At 40.4% G+C, this 26,212-nt stretch overlaps 1 protein-coding gene across 3 annotated transcripts in view; it reads left to right on the top strand.

Annotated features, from left to right (window-relative positions):
• ST7 (suppression of tumorigenicity 7) overlaps positions 1–26,212 on the top strand; it is a 162,372-nt gene that overhangs the window by 45,989 nt on the left and 90,171 nt on the right. The window contains exon 1 of one of the 3 annotated variants that reach the window (XM_068932650.1): positions 503–953. The exons of the other annotated variants lie outside the window; for them this stretch is intronic. Coding sequence (XP_068788751.1) covers positions 932–953 — 22 coding nt within the window. The 5' untranslated portion in view covers positions 503–931. Of the gene's footprint in view, positions 1–502; positions 954–26,212 lie in introns of those variants that run through there. 3 annotated transcript variants of the gene reach the window in all.

Raw genomic sequence — 26,212 nt, 5'->3', positions numbered from 1 at the left:
CTTTATATCACTGAGATCAGCGTAGTTTGCGGGTTTTCTTTTTATTTGAGTATGTGACTTCTTGAATGTGGTTAGATCATTGCTACAGTGTATTTTGACAATAAGTATTAGAAATTAAAACACTTGCGTAGCACTCTGATGTGCAAATGTGTAACAGTGGCCCAGGATTTAAATCTTTCTTTGAAAAATAACGAGAGTTAGCGGTAGGAATTCATGGTTATTCTTTATTGAAAATGCCATACTTAGCATCTACTGGGACATTTGTCCCAGAAATTTATTCTGCATGATGTGTTTGCAAAGAAACACTTTGCATCTTGTGCAGCTGAGAAGAGAAGTGTGAATTCAACACAGAAATTTTAGTGCTAGTGTTAAAGCATGGATGAGGATTTTATCATCACGGGGGGAAATGTATGTCTGGTTCTTTGTCTTCTGCATTTTGTGACAAAGGAATTCCCATTTGAATTGCTCTGCTCTATTCAAGCCCCCTCTGAGCCTCTGGTTAACAGCAGTCAGTCTTTGCAGTGTCCTGACGTCATCCAGTGTATGCATAAGCTATGCTATTGTCTTACTGAGAGCAGGGGCTGTGGATTGCAGTATCTGGTGTCCGCTACCTATTTATGCCTCACTGTATCACGGAAGGGACGCTGGCCTTCCCTTATCTCTTGGATTTAAACCAGAAGCTCCTGCCTTTTGCTTCGTGAAGAAGGACCTTTGGTTGCAAGGAAAAGCTGTCTGCAGTGTGAAGCAGAGGAGGGGAAAAGAGAAGAGAGGAGAGGAGAGGAGAGTCTGGCAGCTTGGAGAGCTTGGACTGCATTGTCTGGCTTCATGACCCCTGCTGTGTAGCAGCCTCATCCCTACTCTCATACACTCCCTCTGTCTTCCACTGTTTTTTCTTCTTTCCTTTTTAAAATAGCAGCATCTGGGGCCAGCCATGTTTGGCACTGAATCTTCATGTAAGTAAATGAATCCCACTTTCATCCTTTTTCTGTTTAGAATAAGGCTTGTTATCTTATTGTTGTATCCACGGTACTCGCATTCCCTTTGTGGTAGGTTATTAGTTAAAAGCAGCGGCTCTAGCCTGTTTGCAAAGGGGCTAAAGGTGCTGGAGGGGACGCATCTACATCCTCTGTGGGATCATCCTTGAGGCCAGCAGCAAGTCAGGTTAGGTCTGTCAGCATTGCTGAATTCAGGCCACTGAAAGATGCAGAGAAAGAGGCAGTTTCACTTGAATGTGTTAATTGATAAGATCACATCTGTCAATGGTCTGTAGCTGCAAACACTGTAATGAATGCGCTACTCAGATGATAAGGGGTATGTCTGAGGGATGGGGAGAGTGCTGCAGCATTAAATGGATAAGAGCTGAGGAAGAATGATTTAATCTGAAGGAAAAGACCATCTCATTTTCTTCATTTTTGTTTCTTTGAAAAAGGAGGCTCTATTGGGATCGCTCTTGTGATTGGAGAATCCAGAATTAAATTGGCTGTGTGGAAATCTAAATATGGGGTGAACAATTCAAAATAATTTCTTTCCAACCTTTGAGCCGGAAAATTTAACCAAGTCTGCTGCATGAAAGCTTTACAGACATATGTCATTGCAAACAAGCTTTTTTTGCTTCAGTGGGAAGAACAACCAGCTACCTGGCTAATCTGGTTGAGGATGAAGACTGGGGGTTGATGAGGAAATGATGCTGCTGGTGACAGTGCAGCTGTATAGAGACCAGTGTTATCCAGTGGTTATCTGGTGACTGAAAAATATAAAACCTTTGTTTTATGCTATATTTTATGTACAAACCATGCTGCATATTGAAAACATTTCTCAATTGAGTATGAATCAGTGGCTTTTTAAGAGCATTCTAGGATGCAGTGTGGTGTAATGTCCCCATGTAGTTAGTTTGGGAACCTTTTTGTGGCTTAGCTGTTAATGAGAAGTGGTCAGAGTGGTCCCAGCTGTCAAAAACATCATGCTCCCAAAGGGTTAACCGGTCCTGTTGCTTCACTGTGGCAGCTCCCCACCTCCTCTGACACAATGCCTGGTCAAGGTCAGACAGAATAAAAACAAAATTTGCTTTTAGATTTCTTTTGTTTTGAGAATCATTTTTCATACATTGTTTTAAACATGTTGAAGATCTTTGTCAATGGAGTATGATTAAGAATGCTGCATATTGTAGTTGCATCTGTTTATACCCCATCCAGCTTTATAAGACACAGCTTGTGCGTGTATGGGTGTATGTCTGTGCAAAATGCGCATTAACGGGCTTTAAGATAAAATTAGTCATGTACCTAGTATCCTCTTGCAGAAAGTGCATACTGCATACTTGCAAAGTCGGAAGTATTCAGCATTGTTCATTTTCATGGTCCTCTCTTGTTTTATGAAGTGTATCAGTAAGGGGCTTGCTTGTCAAATAGGCCTTTTAGATAAAGTCACCAGTGTGCTAACTGGTTTGTACCAACAGCAGCTGTGGTTGCTTTTGTTTCCATGGTTCCCACATAACTGAATTTAGAATAGGGAGACTGGAGCTTTTATAACCACCACTGCTAGTTTAACAGAAAGGTCTAGAGGTGTTATTTGCCTTTAAAAATGGGTTAGTTGCAGAATGAGTCATTGCTACAGATCCAGCACAGGTTATGCCCTGTGCCTCCCTGCGCTCTTCTGAACTGAGCTGCCGAAGGCAGCATTATGGGGTCGCCATCCGTCTCCCTCCTGTGCCATGTCCTCGCTTTTGTGTAAAGCTGGGCCCCGCGGCTTCCACCACTGCCCTCCGTCGGGCCATGGGACAGGGGCCTCTTGCCAAAGGGGCCTCTGAGAAACTGCAGTTCATGTCTGGGCTGGATGGGATCTCCCGTCACCTACTCGGTGATCCTGGCCCATATTATTCGTATTATTCTTAATGCATCTTACATGGCTGACAGGGCAGGGTAGCCCTTATGTAACCAGTTTGGTTATATTATAATGCAGAATACTGCTATTTGAGGAACCTATAGTTTTTCTTTTAAAGCCTTATCTAATCAAGATTAGGGCTTTTTGGTCCTCCTCCTCCCCCTGCCCCCAGTCTTTTCCTTCTTCATATTCTGGTCAGCAAATAATGACTATCTATGTTAATATTTCTATCCTGCTAGAACAGTTTTGGGTGAACTGGATAGACTTTCATAATGTTAAGATAAATTAATAAAAATCAACATAATCTAATCCTTGAAAACACTACCGAAGCCATTTATGCAGCTATCCGAAAAGCATGAAATGGGCACATTAATTTTTTTAAATCTAGCTGTTTACACTTAGTACTTAGGATTGTAGCTTTTACATTTTCTTATGCTTCTCTCCAACAAAAAAGAAGGAAAATAGTTATTTCAGGTAAATGTGAAGCGTATTTTCTTTTAGAACATTTATTCTGTAAACATGTAATAGAAAAATACTTTAAATGTCAAATCAACTCTCAGCATTTTTTTTATTTTTTCAGCAGCAGTCAGAAGTGCAATGAAAGATAGTATGAGGGCAATTGGAGAAACACAGGCATGTGCTTATCGCTTCCCGGAGGTGGGGAAAGACAAACATAAGGCAAAGCTGGCTTGTAAAGAGAGGGGAAAACAGTACACGATGTACAAAGATGCTAATGCAGTATATTATTAGTTAGGAAGGAATAGGCAAAATTATTCTATTAAGTGACCATGCAAACACTTAAACTGTCATATTATGGTTTCTGTACAGTCATTCTCAATATTTTCCATTGGTCATATGTCCTCTTTGTAATACCCATGGGAAGCACCTACACTGGAGGCTGTTCATCTTCAGTGCTTTTATGCTGATCCACATGTAGCCGTGCCACTAAATGTGGTGTCACAGTGCTATATATATGTGTGTGTATGTGTGTGTATATATATGTATATATCTCTGCAGCAGGGGTATCAAACTCACTGTCCCATGTCATCTCACTAGCCGATTTGACAGATTTATTTGCTTACCATAGCTGTTTCAGGTTCTGTAGAAGGTAGAATTTGATTGATAAAAAGTTGTGTTGAGAATAAACCTTTTTCAACATTAAATGATGTGGCACTGTTGTAGCGACACACCAAGCCTGGGAAGTATGAACAAAGTGATAGTTCTCCTAACAAGGGACGAGTTGGGCTCTTAGAGAGAGAAAACACTTCTCAGTTCAAGGAGAAAAAACTAGCCCCAGTCCTGAGGGGAAATAACCAGCAACCATCCATTGTGTGACTAGTAGTAGCTACACAGGCCTACGTGTGTTGAGACAACACACACACACACGCAAATTAAACTGAATATGAGAACAGTGGGGTTCTCACATTCAGTTTGGTGGGGTATGCTCATTCTGGGAGTTGTAAAGGAGTCAGGGAGGTCAGGGCAATATGGCTCTGCTGAATCTCTGCATAATGAAAAGGAGTGGGGTAGAGTGCTGTTCAGAGGACATAAAACTAGCAAAGAGGCATGTAGAGAGCTCGATTCATGCATGTCGTAGGATTTGCACGAGGTGTGCTTCAGATACTCCAGACAGAATAACTTGGTAGGAAACTCCAGGGAGGGAATTACATGGCCACGTGTACAGCTGTGCCCCAGCTCTGTTACGAGAACCTACATATGCACGGTGAAAGACTGAGGTGGTTTCCAGTGCTGCTGTTGTGTTTGTTCATGTTGTGGTATTATAACCTAGCAGCAGTGCTAAACTGGGCTTTTTTAGAAACTGAGGGTTATATGGGAGGTGTTGTTCCAGTCTGGTCTGTTTAGAGAAACACTCACTGTGGTTCTCTTTCTGGTGGATCAACAGCTCCATGCTGAAAGCAGAGAAAGGGGCACAAAAGCTGACCAAAGGGCATGAGAAATAAGGACAAATGGAACTTCTTCCTTTAGTTCTGAGAAGGCTGGTCTCCAGGGGGAGAGTGGCAGGGGGAAGCCAGGGTGAATGCTGTGGAGAAAGGAAAACCTTGCCCGCTGAAGGGTACCAGGAAAAGCTACTGTACTTGTCCTAGGCTCACTGTACTGTCTTCTGATCTGTCTGAAAATGTTCAGAAAGTGCTTTTGTTCCTATCCATTTTTCAAACTCCCTTTCAGTCAGAATGCAATAAATGGGAATGGTTGCACCAAGACGTTTGATTATATAGCGCTGGGAAAATACTCTTATAAAATTCTGTGTAAAACAGCAGCAATCAACAATGGAGGAACGAGAGACCTTAGTGTTGGATATTAAGAGCAATTTCTGACACCTTAAAAGAGGCAATCTCCTTGAAGCTTCCAGACAAGTACTAGAGCAGAGCTGAGGTCTTGCGCTTCAGGAGCAACTCAGCCAGGACACAGTTTTGCAGCTGCGCACATAGTCCAGCAGCTGGTCCTGCGCACATGTTCCTCCCTTGCTCCAGCAGGTCCCAACGCGTGGCAGAGCCAGGCAAAGTCTGGTCACTTCTTCAACTAGTTAGTTTGGGTGGTGTTTGAGGGGATTGAATGAGCAGTAGTGCTGGGACCACAGAAGAAGGGCAGAGTGGCATGAGCTGCGGTGGGACATCAGCCGTGGGGAGAGCAGGCTGCACTGAGCTGGCACATGACCAAAATGTTATGTTCTTGAGTGTAAATGGCCCACTGCAATCCTGAGTTACCAAGACCAATAATAGTAAGTATAGGTACCTGGCATCAGATGACAGCCGCAGTTGCACAGTGATGTTACACTGGTTTCTTAGGCAACTGTATATGGAAGAGAGGTTACAGGAACATATCAGAAGCTGTAACTTTAAACCAACCTGTTCCGCTGCTGAGGTTCCTGCTCTTCCCTATAGAGTCAGGATTGTTGAACAAATTGCAAAACCAGGTCAAAGAGTCTGGCTTAGCTACAGCAGCTTCAAATGCCAGAATAAGCCTGGATTATGGAAGGGATTGAGATTGCAGGAGCTATAATAAACTTGACAAATTCAACAGTGAAACTTCAGAGTTTTTCGGAGGGAAAATGTGGTCTCACCCTCTACAGTAGATTTTGAGGATTTACTGAATGGTAAGGAGTACCCTGATATTTTCTAAATAAATGCATGTTTTTAAATACACACATGCGATGAGAGGGTCCTGCAGTTTATGTAAGCTCCTTTGGCTGTATTACTCTGTCTGATGCTTGCCTTCGTCGGGCTGAGTGTAGTCAGGTGTGGAAGTCCCAACCATTCTGAAACTGGGGCACAGGAGCGATGCTGTTCAGAAGTCAGCCATGCAGCTGTCCTTATTTTATCTATGTAGACACTTACCTGTCTCACTTAAGACTAATACCTCAGTACTGCAAATTACTGAATATTTAATCTCTCAGCACCCCTTTGAGTTAAGGAATATCATTCCCCTCACACAGCTGTGAGGCTAGCAGTGAAGGACTTACCATCGCCACAGTAGTGATGTGATTCTAAATGTAAATGGAGACAGATGATACTGGAATTACTACATTACTACCTAAATACTGTGGTACTTGCACCCTGATTTCCTCTGCTGTGGACGCTGAACCTTTGTCCTTATCTCCACATCTCTTGTCAGTGCTCCCTGGAACAGGGCTTCTAAATTCATGGCTGCTTTGTACCTGGAGAGGTGAAGAAGGATAAACGTGACATGGACCATATTTACCCTCCATTTGCTCCATCCTCAGGCAGCGGTGCTCCTCCAGTTTCCTTTGCTAGCAAAGAGCAGGGATGCTGCTTGTGAGAAAAGCTGGGTGTCTGTGACTCGGGGGTAGCATGCCTGACTCTCAGGACTCAGTTTGGTGAGGTGACATCGCTGCTAATACCCACAACCTCCAAATGCCAATGGTCCTGTGTCAATAAGTTTCCTAAAAGATCACACCCTGTAGTGATAACGATTAAAATTGTTTCGGTATCGGGGTGGTGAAGGTAACAATGTTACCTGTGGCTAACATGAAGCACAGGGTAGTTAGTTTAGCCCAAGAAAGCTGTGCTGAGCCAGATACAGTATTTCCAGGGTCCAGGTGTCACATCCATTCAATTCATTATGATTCAAACTCCACAGCAGCAGGGAACAGTGTGAGATCTTCCTGGTCACCCCTCTTCTCAAACCCCCCCCCCCCCCCCCCGCCAACCACCAACTGTGCTGTGGTGGTGTCTCCAAGTGCTTGGACTTACACGTGCTCAGGAAGTAGTATGCTTGAAGCTCAGCTCTCTGTTCTCAGACAGAAGCACTAACTGCAGTTTAAATTCACTGTGCTGGGCAGTTTACAAGCTTGGAAAGTTTAAGAAATGTGCATTGCCCTTTCTTTCTCCCCAGGAAAAAACTGCTGGGGTGAATGGAGACATCTTGCACGCTAGATTTGACTCATGCATTTGGCAAGCTGGACCTTGTAGCCCTAGATCATCTTTTCTGTCCCAATGGTTTAAAGGTTACAAGGATAGTAAAGTTTCTGATGGAATAAAATTTTAATCTCCTGTGCAGTTGTATTCGCACATAAATTTCTGGAATTCGGAAGCAATCTCAAGTTGCAGGCAGTGAAAAGGGTACTCTTTATTCAGACTGTCTAATTGCAGTAGGTGCTTCCTGTAGCTAAAAGCATTGACCATAATTAATGGAGAGGCCTGTGATTGATTAAAGGTCATGAAAGATCATTCAGATCTTAGGTAAAGATCTGAAAGGTAGAATTCTTTTTAAGTTAAAATAGAATAATTTAGGCTGAAGGGATCTGCCCCCTGCTCAAAGCAGGACCAACCTCAACGTTAGATCCAAAGAAAGATACCGCCTCAATCCATCTGCATGTTTACAAAATAGCGTAAGGTCAAAACAAGTGTTGAACTTTGACCAGGTTAATTTATAGAACCAGGAATAGGGATAAATCTTTAAGCCCAAGGACAGGTGAAAGGCTGTTAGAGTCCCAGTGGGTGATGTGACCCAGATAGGAAGTGCAGTACATGCAGTGAGAACTACGTCATATTATTTGAGCCAGGGGTAGAAGCGCAAGTGTTTGATGTAATTTTGGTGTGATTTGGTGTGATTACTGGCTATGCACAGCTAATAACATACGCGCAGAACAATCTAAGCCCTCTGTTTTTCTCTTAGCTTGAATACCCTGCTTGGTCTCCCTTATGTGACACTGAAGCAAGGAAAGGTCTATAAAGGTCTTTAAAAATAGCATTTGGGACTCTGGGAGATAGTATTCCAAGTTTCAGGATGAACAGATATTTTTCCTGTTTACTGAAACTACTGATACAACATCACTGCTTAGACCCTTTCATATGGAGTTCAATCTATACCAAGAGAGTATTCACTAGCAGAAATGCCCAAGTGGTTTGTAAAGGATAGGACACTAAGACTCTATTATAGAGAATTAAGCTGTAAAAGTAAAGAGAACACTTGCTACGTGGAATCCAGTGTAGCTCAGTGGGAAATTGGCTGGCTTTGCTGTGTTTCATCAAGGTGAAGCTTATGCTAGGAGATCAAATTAAGATGCTCAATAGCTGGGAACGTGAGTGAACCCATATTCTGGCTGGACCAAGAAGTGTGTCAATTGCTTTCCAGCATTATATGGAAAGATGTTTTAGGATTTCCTAAGGCTCTCTATGGCTTTAATTTTGAAATGGTACCTTGAGGAATAGCAGGTGTTTTTGTCAGTGCATGGGAAATGGAAGCAAAACACTTGTGAGATTGTAAGGCAGTGTTGTAAAATTAAAGTGTAGTAAGTTTGACTTCCAATGAGAAATCCAGTGCTTGGGACAATCTTTCCCCAGTGCAATGAAATGAAAGAGGTAACCCTCGAAGTATGCGAATGGGACAAAGTTGGTGAGTTTTTCAAAGAAGTTACTGTTGTTACAGTGGGGATTTCTCTTATCTGTGTAGCCCTTTTATAACTTTTGTAAAGGACTGACCAAACAGGGAAGAAAGAGTGGTGGGAATGAGCTCTGGAAGAATGTGTTCTGTGCTTGAAAGGTCTGTAGCCTAAGAAGCCACAAAGAGGTTTTGAAGATGCTAGTGGAAATATTGTCCATCTTTTGCTAGTCTGTCCCATGTTTAACTTGCCACTCATTAGCTCAATGCTTTTACATCTACAATGACAATATGATTTCATATATGTCATCACTCCAGCAAATGCAGATTTCCATTTTGCTGCTAGGAATGGTTCTTGGAAAGCTGTTGTGAATTTGGATTTCCTGTTGCGCTCATCTCAGTGGGGGAGTACTCATCTTGTGGTGTATCAAGGAGTTTTAAGAGGATAGGGTCTTGCTTTTGGTGAGTTGTGCTTATGCAAGTGCTGCAATTGGAAAATGTGCTCAATCACAGATTTTAAGTTCCTGGATGGCACTAGTAAAAGGGGATCAGATATTTTTCACTTTATATGTTCTCTGCATTTTTAAAAAGTAATAAAGGCTTGTCTGCAGCAGAAAAAGAATCCTTGAGGGGAAGGGCATGTATCATAGCTCCATGGAGCACAGAAAATGGCAGCTGACTCCATCTGCAAGATCTCTGCTGCAAGAGTAGGAAAAACTGCTGTAAGCAGATAGCATCCGAAGCAGAACCTGAGCTGCATAAATCGCTGGCTTACCAATACTTAACGTGACTCACACTGACTCTGAACTAACTTAGCACAAGGCAAATACTGCTGTGCACAAATGAAAAAAAATAGATTGCTGTAATTAACATGCTGGAACATGCTAAAAAGAAAGATTTAACATTCACGAAAAAGCTGAATGTGGAAACTATTAGCACCACTAATCTTTCTTCCTGTCAGCTGCATTTATTACTGGAATTAGTAAAATATCTAAGACTGTCTCAGTGGTAATAAACTGTGCCATGGTATTTGCATAGATGTAATAACCAGGCACTCAGATCATTCAGCTGCTGATAAAATATTCTCAAGCTTTGATTTAGATTATCAAAAGAGAATATACTGTATGAGAAATGTAAATTAGCTGGTGAAGAAGTGCATTGGGTTGGGTGTGAAGATTCCGTACCGAGCTCTGTCATCCACAAAGAAATGAAACCAAACAGTTAAACAAAAAAGCCTTAGAAATTTTATAAGCAATGCATGGAGGCAAAGGTCTATTGGAGGGTTAACTATGCTAGGGAAAGTGTTCTTGTAACACAGCAATGTATATCAGTGTGGTGGTTCCCCATGTTCTCCGCTGTTTGCGTGGTCTCTACAGTGATATCTCTAGATAAGCTGTTATTATTATGTACCCAGCGAAGAGAGTGATAATCATGCTGCCTGCGCAGACGGATGGAGAAACGTTCTGAACAGTGGAAATGAGCAGCCTGAGAAAAATCAGCAAGATCTGAGCTATAAACATCTCATTCAAGAGTGGGAGTTCCCAAAGAAACCACCCAAGTGTGATAGGCCTAATGTATTCAGATTATGTGGAAGGACACAGTGTCCTTTTTTAAAAGAATAGAAGAGTGGGTTCTGTGACAGTACAAATGGGAACATATTCCTGTAAGAAGATTTCTGACTCATTACTGATTTCCTTCTGAGACTTCAGCTGGAACATTACAACAGTACATGGAGAGGATACCAGGACTAAGGATTTCTCGGTGTGTAAAATAAGATAGAGTTACAGGTGCCATTCTACAGTGGGACTACTGGGTGCTCCAACCTTTATGAATATAAGAGTTACAATGACCAAGAAATTAAATTACCTACCCGGGATAAAGTAGTGGCAATCTGTCATGGCAGAGAGGGGTACCAGAAAGAATGGGCATCTGTCTTAATAGGTATAAATACTTTCGTTATTGGGGTTCTTGTTGTGCCAGGATACACCCACATGCCATAGGATGTGTTCTTGCTATGGACATTGCTAGTCACAGCTTGCAGTGACCCATCTTGATGGAAACAGACATTAGCTTGATTATCTGGGGGCATCACATGTATGCAAATTACTTGCAGTCTCCACGGGCCTTGGCTGCGTTTCAGAGATGAATGAAGCTGTAGATTTAAAACCAGTGCCCTGCACTGTAGTTTAGTGAACTAAGTATCTGACATTTGTTTAGTTAGGTTATCTCTTGTTTGTGTGTCTGTAGTGACATTTAATTAATTCTTCCATAAAACGAAGGGTATACAAGTACACAGACCTATGCAAAAAGGCAAGAAGAAAAAGAGGCTAGTGTTTGGACGTGCCATCTTCACGGCCTCCCATTAAACATATACACTTCCCCGAGGGAACAAAGCAGTCTGCCTCTATAATCTCGGATGTCAGAGCAGTCACCTTCATTTTAGAGAGAGTCACTGCCAGCAGCAGCTGGTTTCTACATTCTAACAGTAAATAATGTGATACCTGCATTTTCAGTTATTCTCCTTTAGCTCACTGATTTGCTGGTATTCCACGTGTATTTCAGTTTATACTAGGAAGAATGAGGTGTTTTTACATCATTGAACAATCTAACGATGGACAAAGCAGTTCAAAAACTCCCTGTGTGTGTGTTTGTGTGTGTATATGTATGTATGTATACACATATATGTATATGTGTTTGTGTGCATAAACATATACCAAAAAAAGTATATAATTAACGATATATGATAAAATATAATATATAAATATAGATATAAAGCTCTCTCTCTCTCTGTGTGGGTGTGTGTATAAAAAAAGGCAGCTTTTGAACTCTCAGTTACTAGGATTGTAAAACAGACTAGTTGACTGAAGTTAACAAGGCTTCTTTTTCCTAGTGAAGGAAGAGCCTGAAACTGTCTCCTGATGTAGTATTCTATGGCTGATGTGAAGCAGTGGTCTTTCTAACTGCTTCCCTTCAAGAACTGGAAAGCCAGTGCCATGGCAGGTGGTGATTCTTATTCTCGTGTGGGGAGCCCAAAAGTTTACATGCATCCAGAAATTGAACTAGCCTCTCTTCTCCAGAAGCATCCTAGAAATACTGATGGAAGAGGGTGGAGGAACACTGCAGGCAGCATGGGCAAGTCTGCATGACAGCTGACTCATATGCTACTTTAGGTACCGATAAGAGAGGATTATGCTGTCAAGTTGTCTTTCATAAACTGCAGCTTCATCTTTGAAAATTAGTGGCTGGAGGTTACTGTTTGCTCTGTGGGTTTTTTTGCCTGGCCAGTCTTGTCTTTATTTCGAAAGTTTCATCTACAAGTAACTTTCAGAGGGAAAAATGCGTAACTTTTAAAATTGCAGTTGCTGGGCCATGATTTGTTACATCATCCAAACTCACAAAATCAGTCTGATTAAACAGTTCTGCAGAAGAAAATGAAGATGTCCAGTTGCAAAAGTTATTAGTGAATATATTCAAAAGGAAATCTAATCAAAATAAAATTGTGGTCAGCAACCCAAAACAGTAAGCTACAAAATAATGAGTGAATGAGATATCTAGGATATGACAAGAAATATTTTAGATTACTTTTAAAAAAATGTGGTGGGAGACATGATCACCATTAACTTTTTTTCCAGCATTTAATTTGTGTTCATTCTTTACAAGAAGAATGGAGCACTAGCTGTGAGCAAGAGTAGAGTTAATTTTCTTTTTTCTCTATAAACTTGTTTTTTTCCAGGGCTTCATATATGAGCCAAATCAAAACATGGGCTTTATGGACTGAAATTTTATCTATTTGTCTCTGTGCAAGTGATTTCACGCAAGTTCCTGTGGGATAGTAATGTCCAAAAATAAGCCAACAGCAGCAGGTGGCATATGGTATGAGTCACTACAATCAAGTTGCAGTATTGTTTGTTTTGGAAAATCATGCCAATATGGTATAGAGCAATGAAAGTTTTATCCTAAGTGTATTTGGAAAACCTTTGCATTGGGCTCTTGAGAGCTTAGGTTGATTGATAAGATCAGCCTTTTCTGTGATTACTATTCTCAAAAAATAGTATCTGATCTCCTACAAGGTTTGTGTCCTTACTTAGTTTTAACTAAAAATGTGGGGTTTTTTTAACAAGGTTAATTAAGCTGCTACAAAAAAATCTACACAGATTCTGAGTTAGGATTAAGTTGAGTTAACAAGGTGTAGATTTAAGGTTAATGGAAATGAACTGTCTCAGCTGAAATAAGAATGTCCATGAACAATATTGTATAGAAATGTAGGTGTAGACAGGTCAAAGTACTTTGAAGTAACATTTATGTAAAAGTGATGAAATGGTTTACTGCTTTAGTTTTTAAGCTCTTCATAACACTTCTTTCAGAAACTCAAAATGAAATATTAGCTTGTTTGCTATGCTCTTGGGTTTCTTAACATGCATGAATGACCTTTGATAGAGGGTTTGAAGTTCACGTCTGCCAAAGATGAACTACAGTTTCTAAGTACAACAAATGAATAGCTTTGTTTCTTTGATCTTATTGCCTGGAAATAGGCCCTTTGGTGATGTTTCTGCAAAGCTAATCTTATATATTTGGAATGTGCCAGAAAAATGGATACTAGGTAGTGTTAATTGCCCCACCAGTAGAGAGAGTCATGTTTCCCTAAGATGCTTACTTGTGGGAAGGCCCAGGTGCATTTTTATTGATCCACACAAGCACAGCATTGAAAATTCTGAGAGCACTAGGTGAGAAGGGCCTTTGCAAATGTATGAAAGCACTACCCGAATTAATTCAGCACTTTAGCCATTGTCCAAGATGGTGTAAGAGCGGAAAACATGAAGCTATGCTTTACACCAAGCAGCCTGCAACTCAGGTTTTATTCTGGATCTAATTACTGAACTTGAACTGGTTTGAAAACTTTAGAGATTCTGACAAAAAAGGAATGGATCACAAAAACGTTTGTAAGCTGTTCTAAAATTGAGTATTGGCTAGACAGCTGAAATGTGGACACTGAAATAAGCATAAGAACAGTTGTAAGCCTGAAGGAGGAGGCCAAATCAGCTTCATTCTTCAGGAACAAGAAAATTTGGGAAGCATGAGGAGCTAGAAGAGAGAAGGAAGTCTGCAACGTGGAAGAGCCTGAAATAGTAAATGTTCCAATTGTGGGGATTTAGAGTGTGTGAGAACTTAAATCTGATCTCCTGAATAGGCTGTAAAGCAGCAGAAATACATTTGTATAGGAGAAGGGAGGATGAGAGAAGTGCTAGGGGAGGCAGATATGAACAGGTTTGATGGTGGAATTCATAAATCCCTGCTCATGCTTCATTTAATGAAGAACTGCCGCAATTCCCATGAAGAAACCAAGATACAGTCTTAAAGTGTAAAGTTAAAAAAAGAAAATCTAGATTTGCTATTTAAATGATTTTAGTAAATGACTCTGTTTTGGAAGTTAAAATCAAGACACCAGTCTCCCTGTAACTCTGACATCTAGATGAGAAGAGGTATAGTAGATAACTTGCCATAGTAAATGTTAGCACACAGCCCTCAGCTGCTGTGTGAACAAGAGGTTATCATCTTCATGGAGCCAGTTGCCTGCTCCGGCTTGGATTGGAAAAATGGGGCAGCGTCTCTAGAAGAAGCTACCAGGAGAAGAGATAAATACAAAGCTTATGCAATGCTAAGGGGTTTGTCATCAATGCTATTTTATTTCCCGGTCTTTTCAGAGTTCGGAGTGGGGGCAGGCTCCTTTTTCTTTCCCTCACTTTATGATCACTGCTTTCTTTTTTCTATAGGTCTGTCCATCCTGACTGTACCTTGTTTTACTGAAAGCACCAATTAAGTAGCCTCACACGTGCTCTTCCTCCCAGATGGTTCCCTGGAAGCAATACTGGAAGCAATCTGTGCTCTTAAGAGAATGGGCACAAGCCCAATCTGTAGTCTTGTACAGATTCATGCAGTCTGCTGTTTTAAACTGAATTAATAGTAGGACGCAAGTTAACTGTTTATTTAGCAGGGAAGAGCAGAACTGCAAAATTGGGGTGAGGTGGGAGGGCAGGGAGAGGAGAAATTGCCTGGTGCTGTTTTGTTTTAGCCTGGCTCCTCCTTAATCTTGATACCCATTCAGCCTTGATGGTAGCAATAAGCCTGAGTACCAGCTGCGCCTTCCCAGGTGCTGCTGTGTTATTTTCAGCTCCTATGAAAATGAGGCATTTCCACTTAATTTGCATCTTTCCCCTCCTTCTTTTTATCTAATGAACAAGTGAATACAGCAAATGCATTTATGTCTCTCTTAGCGGTGCCTCCTCTCCTTTCAGCTGCATCTACTTTAAGATCCCTTTCAATCCATTGCTTGCTTTAGACCTTCTGGCATCTTGAAGTTAAGAGAAAGTAACTAACAGTCTTTGATTAGATGTTCTGCAGCTTCCAGGTGTTCTATGAGCATTTTTGTTCAAAGTTCAGATTTCTGAGCATTGGCCTATTTCACCAATCAGCATCACCAGGTATGGCTCCACTGAGAAACTGCAGCTGGATATTTTTCCTGTTATTCTAAAAATCTTCTTATATTCAGGGTATGTATTTGGAACTCATGGGAAAAGCTACCTAGATTTTCTTCCAATTATTTTTTTCATCAGCAAGTGACAGAACTCTAAAGATGACAAAGAAGAACATCACAGAATGTTTCACTATTTCATATTCTTTATGATCATTCCCAAGATCAGACTGGCAGGCCGTGTTTCAGTGTCTCCCTGTAAGCTTAGTTTTTATTTTGCAATTTTAGAGACTCTGCCTCCTCAGCTGTAAGAACCTTGGTGTTCTGCTTTCTGTTCCAGCCAGTACGGCATGCCAGATAAGTTGCCCGAGCATAAAAAAAGTGCATTGATTTTAATTCAGTAAACCCGAAAAGGTCATTTTCCAGTTTATGATGGGACAGGCCAGGTTCAGAGAGCTCAGTCCACTGCAGAGAGGGCTCAGCTAGGTCTTTGGCATGAAAAAGTCAACATGGCCAAAGTCTGTAGGTCTGTAGCTGTAAGGTCGACTTCCATTTTCTTTTGCCAGACAGGCATTATTCTTTCCTGATTGGAAACCCTGAAAAGGTAAGGGAAAAATAAAAAAAATAAAAAAAAGAAGCTATGAATATAAATCTGCCCTAATGGAGGGAGGAAAGCAAATACAGACATACACAGAAATTAGTTCCTGTTATCTGTGACATGGCCTTCAGTTATTTGGCCTGAAAGACTTCAGTGGTCTCTCATAATTTTATCTTGAACACATCCCTTTTTTGTATTTGTTGCTAGTGACTGACTCTCATTACTCAACCCAGCTGGGCTGATTAGGCTTAGCATGATGAATGATGCATTTCTGACACCAAAATTACTTGTTTTGTGGCACATGCATCTTGCTGGTCTTCAGGCTCCAACCCTTGGTAGTAGTGCTTGGTGGCTTGTATTGTTACAAGCAGGCACATGAGATTTGCTCTGGAATTATTTGGTGGATTATTTTGTTAAACACCTAGTTTTGAGAGGAAACTTTTCAGCAAATCCTGCCTCTGCTTTGGTAGGTAGTTTTCTTCTCAGTGGGACTTTCTGTTCACAGGGTGGACTGGCAAAGGTCATCTTTAAGAAGTAAAGGAGAGAATCTGGCTCTTCTGTTACAGTTTCACTGCTGGAAGCACTTCCACCTAAATATGTCTCTGTACAATGCGCAATATTTCTTCAAATTCCAGATACTAAGTCCATCTGCTTAGAGGAAGATTTTAAAGATGCTCAGCAGCTGCCTGTTGTGAGCTGCAGCATACTGGCACTCCAAGGAGAAGATAGCTGCTTTGCTTGCACAGCAGCCCTTGGCCAAAGCAATGACGAAATTTTACGTTGTAGTTATTTACATACCTGTTTTTGTATTCTCTAGTTGTGTTTATGGCAGCTATCGAGTAAAAGAATAAGGACACATGTATGTTTACGTAATAAAGGAGCTATACCTTATGTCTTATGTTACATCCTCTATGTAACACACGCAGTGCTTCAGTGAGAAGGCTAGATGTTAGTTGCTGGGTTTGGGGATTTCTGTTGTCTTTTTTTCTTTTTAATAATTTTTTAATGTTGGGAAAGAGAGAGAGGGACTGAGTCAGGTTCATTTGGGGCTCAGGGCAGTTGCTTAAACTAGACATCTGTAGCCACTTCAGATGCCCTAAGATTTTTTTTTTTTTTTTTTTTTTTAACTTGGCCCTAATATTTTTCACCTGGCCTCCAGAGGCATATTTTATCTGTCCTGTGTCAGTGTATCACATATCCTGTGCCGTCTCGAATGGCGTTAGATGCATGTGCTTACGCAACTTAATCAAGCCCTCTTTGTCACAAGGGCAACGCAGTTTATGTAATCCTGAAGGGATCCAGTTGTGTTAAGCAACGTGGGAATCTCAGATTCCTGAGTAACTGCATGGCTTTTCTTTGTATTTTGTTTTGAGCAGTAGAGAGTGAAAGTCACAGTGATGATGATAAACTTGGACTCAGGCAAGGTGCGTGTGTCAACTGTTCCAGTCATTAACACTGGCCGCTCCGCAGCCTGGGCTCAGGGCATGTGGAACATGCTGTACTTGAATAATCTGGCTTAGAAATACCCTCTGTTTGCCATTTGCAAGCAGGGGCAGACAGAAGACAAACATTTCTACTCCTAAATATGGGACTTGTTACAGCTTAGTTGCTTGGCAATCCACTTGACTGTAAAATAAGCAGACTATTAAGCAATGCTACTGGTTTCCTTCCTTCTATGGCTTTGTGGGATATTCTGTGATCTTTGCACCGTTACAGCATTTGCAACCGTCTGCTTAAGAGCAGTGGAAGATCTGCGCAACTGTTGCTAGTCCATCTTTTGTGAAAAGAAAGAGACTGCATTTTCAGCGTCCTTTTTCCATAGGACGCCACATTCCTACCACTTCCATTTCTCCCTCTAAGCTTATTGGCAGTATCTGAGGCAACATCTGTTGCTGCTCTGTCTATGACTACATTCGACACTAGGAGAAAGGGAGACACTGAACTCACCAACTGCCTATGTCTTCTGCATAGGTATTCAAAGTCATGTATTAATATACTGGCGCTTCTAGATTCCTTCACTGTGTGTTTTCCCCTGATGCAAAACAAATCCTTCTCTTTCAACCGTGCATGCACTAAAAAGCATAACTGTGCCTTCTCCCTCGGTGTGGAAAAACAGAACCAGCTCCTGTGAAAAAAACAGCAATTCCCATTTAAACTATCAGATTATATATATGTGGCTATACTGTGATAAAAGTAGTGTCGCACACATGGAAAACCCTGATAACTTACTGAAAGATGCAAGGGTATTTTGGTCCCAAGTAGGTAATTCTACTTTCTGTGATCAAAGTAATAATGGTAATTATCACTAAATACTATACATTTTGCTAAACAATGGTAAATATTACTAAATATTAATTATTTCTACTAATAATAGGTCTGAATAATACTGATAAAATATGAATAAAAGATTCCAGATTCTGAGCATGGTTTACCTCAGTGCCATTTGAAGAAAGGTGCTTTGAAGTTCTAGATTTACATCTGTAGGAACTGCTTAAGAATCTGGCACACTTCATCTTGATCTATGCCCTTTTCTTAATGTTCAATATACCAAGTGACCAGAGCATAATAATTTAGCCAATAGCTATAAGAAGGAATAGAATAGAAAGGATGATTACTGAATGTTGCCAAATATAGTATAAAAAAACTCTGTGTCAGTTGGTGCAAATTCATAGTAATTTCTTGTCTTTGACATTTAGAGATTAAAACTTTTGACTTTTTATTCTTTTCATATCATGTCATTTGAGTTTCCCAGCCAGTGAGTCCTGAAATATAATTACAATAACCACAGGAAGTACAAAATAAAAGAGCATTCAGATATCAGAATTAGTAGAATTGTGATATGCAAAGCTGAATGGGCCACTTGAGTCTTGAATCTCTTCCATAGTAGTGGGGAAAAACTACTCTCCTACTTTGATACTTAATATATTGGTGCATGCACAAGAAAATCCTGGCAATCTAAATAGACGTCCTTGTCCAGTGATATGTTTGAGTAGGCTACCATGATTGCACTTTTACACAGAAGGTAGAAGAATCTTGAAGGTATTGATCAATTGTTTTTCTTTTGGTACAGCAAAGCACTCTTTTAGGCATTAAGAGAGCTCTAGTGAAACGAGCTGTTAGATAGACACTAATTAATTCCATAAAATACACAATCCATATAATTGACACACTTAATGTCATTTCAGCTTGCTTCAATGTATTGCTCTTTCATATTAGAAACAGGGCTTTGCTATCAGAAAAGTACAAGATGGACAAGGTATGCATACTCACTGTACACACATATAAAATGCACAGAGGGAGTTCTACATTAAACAGAATTACAGAGATCACTTTTCAAAGAATTCTGACTCTAATGAAAATCTGTCAGATGCCAATCATAGAAATAGGCTTTGATTCCTTTGAAAAGATAGATCACTATTTTTCCAGAAGGGAAAAGCATATACAGAACTCAAATTTTAATTATGCCTGAGAAGACTGAATTTTTTCAGCATTTCAAATAAATATGAAAGTGACATTTTACCTGAGGCATTTTGTGATTTGGATATGGCCTCATTAGATTCAACTGCTGCCTAAGGCCTTCTGCATACAGCAGTATATTTAGCTCCAGAAAGCAGAAGATAGAAATTTGATATAAAGGTTGAGTGGCAAACTAAGCAAGTGTTTGGTCACTTGACTTAATGGAGGTTTTCATACAAAGGGCATGTCTATAGCGTGGAGTGGAGGGAGCTTCAAGTGAGCTAGCTGAGGAATACCAAAGCATATTGTTCTTCAGTGTACTCAACTGAACTCACTCACTCAAGCTAATGTACTCAAGCTAATTAATCTTACAAGCTGTTTAATGGGGTTTTGCTGCTGTCATCTTGAACCAAAGTTAGTATCTTCATATGGCGTCGTACTGGAGCACCATACAGGGTTTCTGAAACACTAAGCAGTCATTTTGGGTACTCTGTAACACACTTTGTTGTATGGTTTAGATATCCCTGCATCTTTTAGAGTGTTATGTTTGTTCAGATCCGTGGTGAGTTTATGTTGAAGGCTTTTTTTGTTGGAGAGATTGTATGATAACTGCTAGTTGGTTTTTGGCTTTTCCTTTTCTACCTGTAAACGTTCAACCATGAATGAAACACTGTATTTCTTCTAAATCAACTCTTGGTGATTTTTGTTTGTTTAATCTAGTTTTATTGGATGCTTTATCTAAGGTACTCTAAAGGATCGGACTGTTCAGAAGGTGGGCTCTGCTCCTCAAAATTAGAAGCTTTTAAAAGTGCCTCAGTTTAAGCCTCCAAAATTATGAGGTATTTTTCAAGAACTTTGATCCGTGTTTGCTTCTTACTATCCTAAGAAACATTTTATCATCAAAATGTGCTGATAACTTAGTGACCTAGTTGTTTTCTTTTCATTTGCATAAATTCACATTGCCCTGTGTATCAGTACATTGAGTGGTGGTCAGACAACTCAAGTTCCAAAAATTCGTCTCAATCTAACACTTCATATTCTTGGTGGCTGTCACTGCTCGTACTTGTAGTTCATTCAAAATTAATATACTTCCCATTAGTATATAGACAGAACCATTACTTGCAACTAAAGGATGTATTACCTTTGAGTATGTTCAATTAGGGCCAAGAAAGTCTCCAGATTATTTATCTGCATCTCTCAGAGGCCATCTACAAAACATGCTAATGGAACATGAAAAACAGGCTGTTCTTAATAGGAGTAAATTTCTGTACAGGAAAATAGGCTTTATCAAAAATAAATGTTCTCATCAGACTAAAGAAACACTGTTTTTCTTCTCAGGCTTCTGTTCTGAAGAATTTGTGATGGTGTTCACTCCTTTTAGTCACCCATATTGTTCTTTAGAAAGATATAAGGAGATGAGATTAAGTTCCAAAGGTGAAAAGCAGTCTAGGGAAATGCAATAGATGTCTCCGAACTATTTGTAGTGCTGACAACCCACATAGAGATGGGCAGGAAGATTCTAGCTTGCAGTAAGGGGATGACTGGAGGAGAATGCTGGGAGATGCATCTATCAGATGTGGTTAGAATGCTACTGTTACAGGTCTCTAAAATATATTGGCTTTTTAATCTTTTTGTAAAGGTAGCATCTTCATATATTTTTTTTTTCCAGCATGTACTACATGGATCTTTTACCTGAGGTATTGTTTTAAGTGACCTTAAAAGCCTAATTGTAACTTACGTGGAATTCTGTAATTTTAGGCCTGTGGAAGACACTGTTAGACACTCACAATGAGTCTTTCTGAGGCCCTAATCGAGGGTGAAGAGGGGCATTTCCATGGATGCCTCATCACAGTACTGCAGCGATTCTGGGCTGCACTGTGATCCCAGAGACATCCAAAAAGGATGCTGGATTTGGACCTGTTCAGCTATCCAAATTGTGTCAGGGAAGGGGAAAATTCCTGGCCTTTCAGCAGAGCTAGGAAGGCTTGAGGCAATCTTAACACACACCCTTGGGCTTCGAGTTCTGTATTACTCTTAGAGGAAAGTGAATAAACAAGGCTTTAGCCAGTATCAGCTATAAGGCTTCAGAATATCTAGTGAAGCAGGGAACTTTCTTTTAGATTTTAAACCACTTACAGATTCTTATTAGCATATAAGCACACTAATAAATGCGTGCTGCTCTCCTTATTTATTAAAGAGAAGGTATGTGAATGACATTTCTAACCAGCTGCCCTCAGCTTGCAGCAAATGTCAAAGTTGAAGAAGCTGAAGTTTTCATCCCTTGAGGGTAAGGAGGGGAGCTAAGCACTCCTTTTACTAAAGCATTATTCTTGGAGATCAGCATCAAGAGAACCTTGTCCCCACTAGGTAGGACGATGTCAAGAAAGTAGATGATAAAAAGAGAGGGCAAAGTGAAGATGACTATCAAAGCTGTAAATCAAAAAACAAAAAACCTCCCAGACACACCCTAACAAACAAGAAAACTGTCTGTCCCATTTTTTCTTTGTTACTGCCTTCGCTGAGACATACACACACACTCACATGTGAATTGTGCAATTTTTTTAATAGAGGGATTTTTATTATACATCAATTGTGTAATAAAAAGGTGCTCCACAAGTATTAGAAGGATATTCTTCCCTTTGTGGCACGAGAGGACTTTCTTTAAACAAGGAGTTTTTGCATTTCATTAAAGTTCCTTGGAAAAGTCCTTGCAGCGACTGGCTTGTTCCCAGTATCTGCAGTGTGACAAACAGATATCCAGAAAAGGCAGCAATTCAGAGTATTTAATTAGTAAAATATTCTTTTGAATATTTTTGAATATTTTGAAGTATTAAAATCAAACGAATTGAAATGAACTGACAAACAAAATAATCAGTTCTGAAACAGATGTTCTTATCTATCAGGACTTTCTTTCTGGTTGCTCTAAGATCATTATTGTCTGGCAGCAGGGCTGGCATGATGCTTTCTTCTGTGTTTGACATATATGTTAAACCGTTAATTAAAACTGATGTGCAGGGGAAAAGGTATCAACCAAGAACTGTGCGTTCTGTGGGAACCACCTAATTATCCCCACGCATAACTTAACTGCTGCAAGGACAACAGCATTCTGGAGATGACACGAGAAAAATGGCTTTACCTATATGAGGATTTTCATGCAGATGCTTTTCGTATCAAGGGAATGGGAGAGGCAACAGATTGCTAGGATGATATCCTGGTCCTGTTAAAGTCAGCAGCAAAACTGCCCATGTTCAAAGTGGGTAGATAGTAGATTTCCTCTGCGAGTGTTTTATGAGTTCAGCCACTGATTCAGGCCTGCAAGCCCTTTTCTATATCTAAGTTTCCCCTTCTAAAATGTGAATTTTGATGCAGACTCTGTTTAGCAAAGCAGTTTGAGATCTACAGTGGAAAGGCTATTGAAGTGCTAAGCAAAGTTTATAAGGATGGATAGTCTCGTCAGACAAGTTGTTACAGTTGGCAAGAATGGGTAAGCTTTCAGGCATGCAGGCCCTTCCGAAACAGCAGTTATGTTGCTTATTTGGGGTCCTTTTTCCTCTGAGTTGTAAAGGCATTCTTTTGAGCAGCAAATTTTGGTATCTTCCATGTTGTGGAAGCAGAGCTCTTATAGTTGTGGTGGCCCAAAGACAGAAAGGAGGTGTGGTTTGGAAGGATTAGTAATCTCGTGGAAGGATGGTGGAAAATACAGTGAGGGACTTTAATTTAACGGGGAAAAGTCATTTGGAAGAGATTGCAGTCACATCACTAATTCTTTACCAATTCATTTGCAGTCCATTCACATGCTGAGATCTGTTTAGATTTCCCTGGAATTTTCCTTTTTATTTTAACAAAATAACAAAACAAATACAAAAATATGATAGTAGAGTGCAAAAGGTTATCAACAGGCTTAGCACGACCAAAATGAGTAATTAGGTAAACATTGTGAGATTTTGGTTGGCAAGAGCTGGTGAGTTCTATTTATTTCTTTCTGTACCTGCTTTTATTCCTGCCTCAAGATAAACATGCACATATCCATGTACTGCAGATACAGGCAGCATATCCTGCATTCTGTTTTTTATCAATATTTCATGTTGTATTGCAAAGTGACAGGAAAAAAAAAAAAAAAACAAAGAACAAAGGACAACTGGAGTGCTCTGGCAGTTCCCGGGAGTCCCAGATTTCCTTGCAAGGAAGATTTTTCTGCACAAGTCCATCTTACGATATATGCAGAAGTTATTTTTCTAGTAATTTTACACTAAAAATCACCATTACTAAGCTATATTCTAGCAGCTGCATTAAATCCTACTTTTTAGGCTTCAGACCAGACAGGATATCTAAAAATAGGACATTTGAATTATTGAATGCAAAGAAAGGAGAATTAGAATTTCAGGGGACGCTTCTCAGCTTGTCTCGTTAGCTATGATCATGTTGGTTTGAAAATGAGCATAATATTAAGCAAGATTCTTTGCAGCATTAGGAAACAGGCTTAAATCCTGTTTGCTAAATGCTTTGAGCATTGAGACAGAAGATGTAAATGCAGAAGAAGTTGTTTATTTACATCATTCAAAAAAGCCATCATCAAAATCTTGATTATCATCGTTTGCTCTAGGTTTTTACAATGTTGTATGTTATAGATTGAAAAAATTTCAATATATAAATGGATAATAGAAGTTTTGTGTATTAGAAGACTGTTTCCTTTATTGCTGTGTGAAAGGCCAAAACAGAGAAAGTATGTGGCTGAAAATATACAACAAAACATTGATCCAGAAACGTTTCCAAGAAAACAGATTAGGGAAGAAAAATAGGATCAGAAAAATAGGTTGTCACGTTCACTTAATGTCAGTCTTCCTCAATTGACACAATCTCTTTCTGTTCATCAAGAGAAGAAAAAAAGTGCCAGTGAAGAATGATTTTAGGCTGACAATTTACCTTTACCTTCAAACAGTACAGTAAGTCATCCCTTTGTAATTGTTCAGAAAAAGGAAAAAAAAATGCCCACCCACATCCAATAAGGTTTTGCTCCTAAAAGCAATTGAGCAACTGCACCGAGTAACTTGCATCGCTGTTTGTAGGACTGTCCTGTATGTTTAGCTAATGGAGCAAACAGCTTTGGAAGAGTTCCTGAGCTGAGTGAAAACAACCAAAATCTACTGAAAGCCCCCAGCGTAAATAAGACTGTGAGGGAAATGTTTAGTGCTATGCACAAAGATTTAGCAGTTTAGCTGGCATTAACTGAAGATGGAAAGCTAAATCCCTGGGCTGGAAACCCTCTCCTGAGCCCGTCTTAAACATAAGTCAGTTGGGAAACTGTGTCTAGAGTTTGTGGCCAAGGATCACATGAAAGTAAAAAGTGGAGGAAGAGGAGCTAGAGGAGGAAGGAAAAGATGCAAGAAGTGAATTTTTTCTTTTCTAATATATATTATAACAAGTACTCTTTTGGCATCAGAAGGTAGATTAGCATAAATCCTACTCTGTTTTAGTTCTTGTGTCACGAGTCAGAAATTAAGTTACATAAAGTGCAGCACGTGTGATTTATACAACACATACTCGCTGCTTGGTTGCCTACTGCCTGGAGGGGTGACTTCTGCTAGCCGCAGCTACGGCGAGCGGCACCGTCGGCCCCGAGCTGCCCCGCTACCTGGAAGGTGCTGTGCGCTGGCCAGATGCGAAGCTGCCTGAGATAAGGAAGCAGAGTTAGACTTTGGACCCTTCAAAAGTGAATTGTTTTTAACCTCTTTCTCAGTTCTGCTTTCTAATGAGAGAGCGAGCTCTGTGGCTGTCAGGTTCCTTCGCAGTGCATCCGCGAAGCTCAGTCTGTTGGTATGGGGTAGAAAATGTTAGCACCTCTAGGAATTTAATGTGCATTTGAAAAATTTTAGAGCAGTCAAAAAGAAAGCATGCGCCTTTTAAAATATACAGGACAGTCGGCGAAGGTCAACACACAGCCAGTCCTTGGACACCACTGAGATTTTGGGGGTGGTGTGCTTTGGGGGCAGGGCACGGCCACCCGCAGGCGGAGGGAGACAGTGCTGGGGTAGGGGGTGAGCGCTCGGCAGGGCTCCTCCATCTGCTGGCTTGTCCCAGCTGCTGCCTCCACTGGGCCCATAGAGAGCTACAGCTTCGTTTTGCAGTCATTGATTTCAGACCCTCAGGCTCCATGAGGCAGTGCTCACCCTAAGCGACAGCACCAACTGCGGTGGCTGTTATGCGTGGTCCTTGTGGCTCCACCACCCTTTGCACACCCCTGCTTGGTAACCCCACCAGGCTCCACCACTGCGCGTTTTATTCTTGCAGTAGAGCAGTTGCAGGACAGCATTTGCTTTTCTTTAAAAAGATTATTTCCCTTCAGGGTTAAATGCACTTTTTCATTCTTCCTTTAAATAAAATAAAAAACTGTATTTCCCAGTGACCCTCCCGTCTCATTCAAATCTGCTCATTCATCAGTTGTTTTCTTGAGATTTGTTTTCTGCCTTTTTCAGCTGAGCTAGACAGAAACGCAACATTAGGAATAGTTTTAAAAAGTGATTTATTGAGAAACAACAAATAGCTCTATGTCAACAGGCATTTTGACTTGAGTTTTTACCCATCATCATTAATGATACATTTGACCCATCGTTGTTTACCATATGGCTAGACTGTATAAGAAAAAGTGGCATCTGATATTGCAGTCTTAAGACATGGGTGCTGTTATCTATTCCTGGCAGAAAAAGAGCAAAATGAAAAGTAAACAGAAGCTTTGCATTCTGGTTCCCTCTCCTTTCTGAGGCCATCCCCAAAGCATGTAGATAGGCCAAGAGGATGCATCTACTCTACCCTCTCTCTCGCTCTCTTATTTTTTTTTTTCAAGTAATATTGTAGATTGAATCTAAATTGAACCAGATGACAGCCAGAATGAATAATTTAGAACTCAAAGGAGAGGAAGGAGCTATAATGGAGGCAGGCAAGTGGATGTACAT

Source organism: Struthio camelus, chromosome 1, assembly GCF_040807025.1.
Source record: "Struthio camelus isolate bStrCam1 chromosome 1, bStrCam1.hap1, whole genome shotgun sequence".
Classification (NCBI taxonomy): Eukaryota; Metazoa; Chordata; class Aves; order Struthioniformes; family Struthionidae; genus Struthio; species Struthio camelus.
Note: the sequence above shows the minus strand (reverse complement) of the source record. Positions and strands in the feature narration are given on the sequence as shown.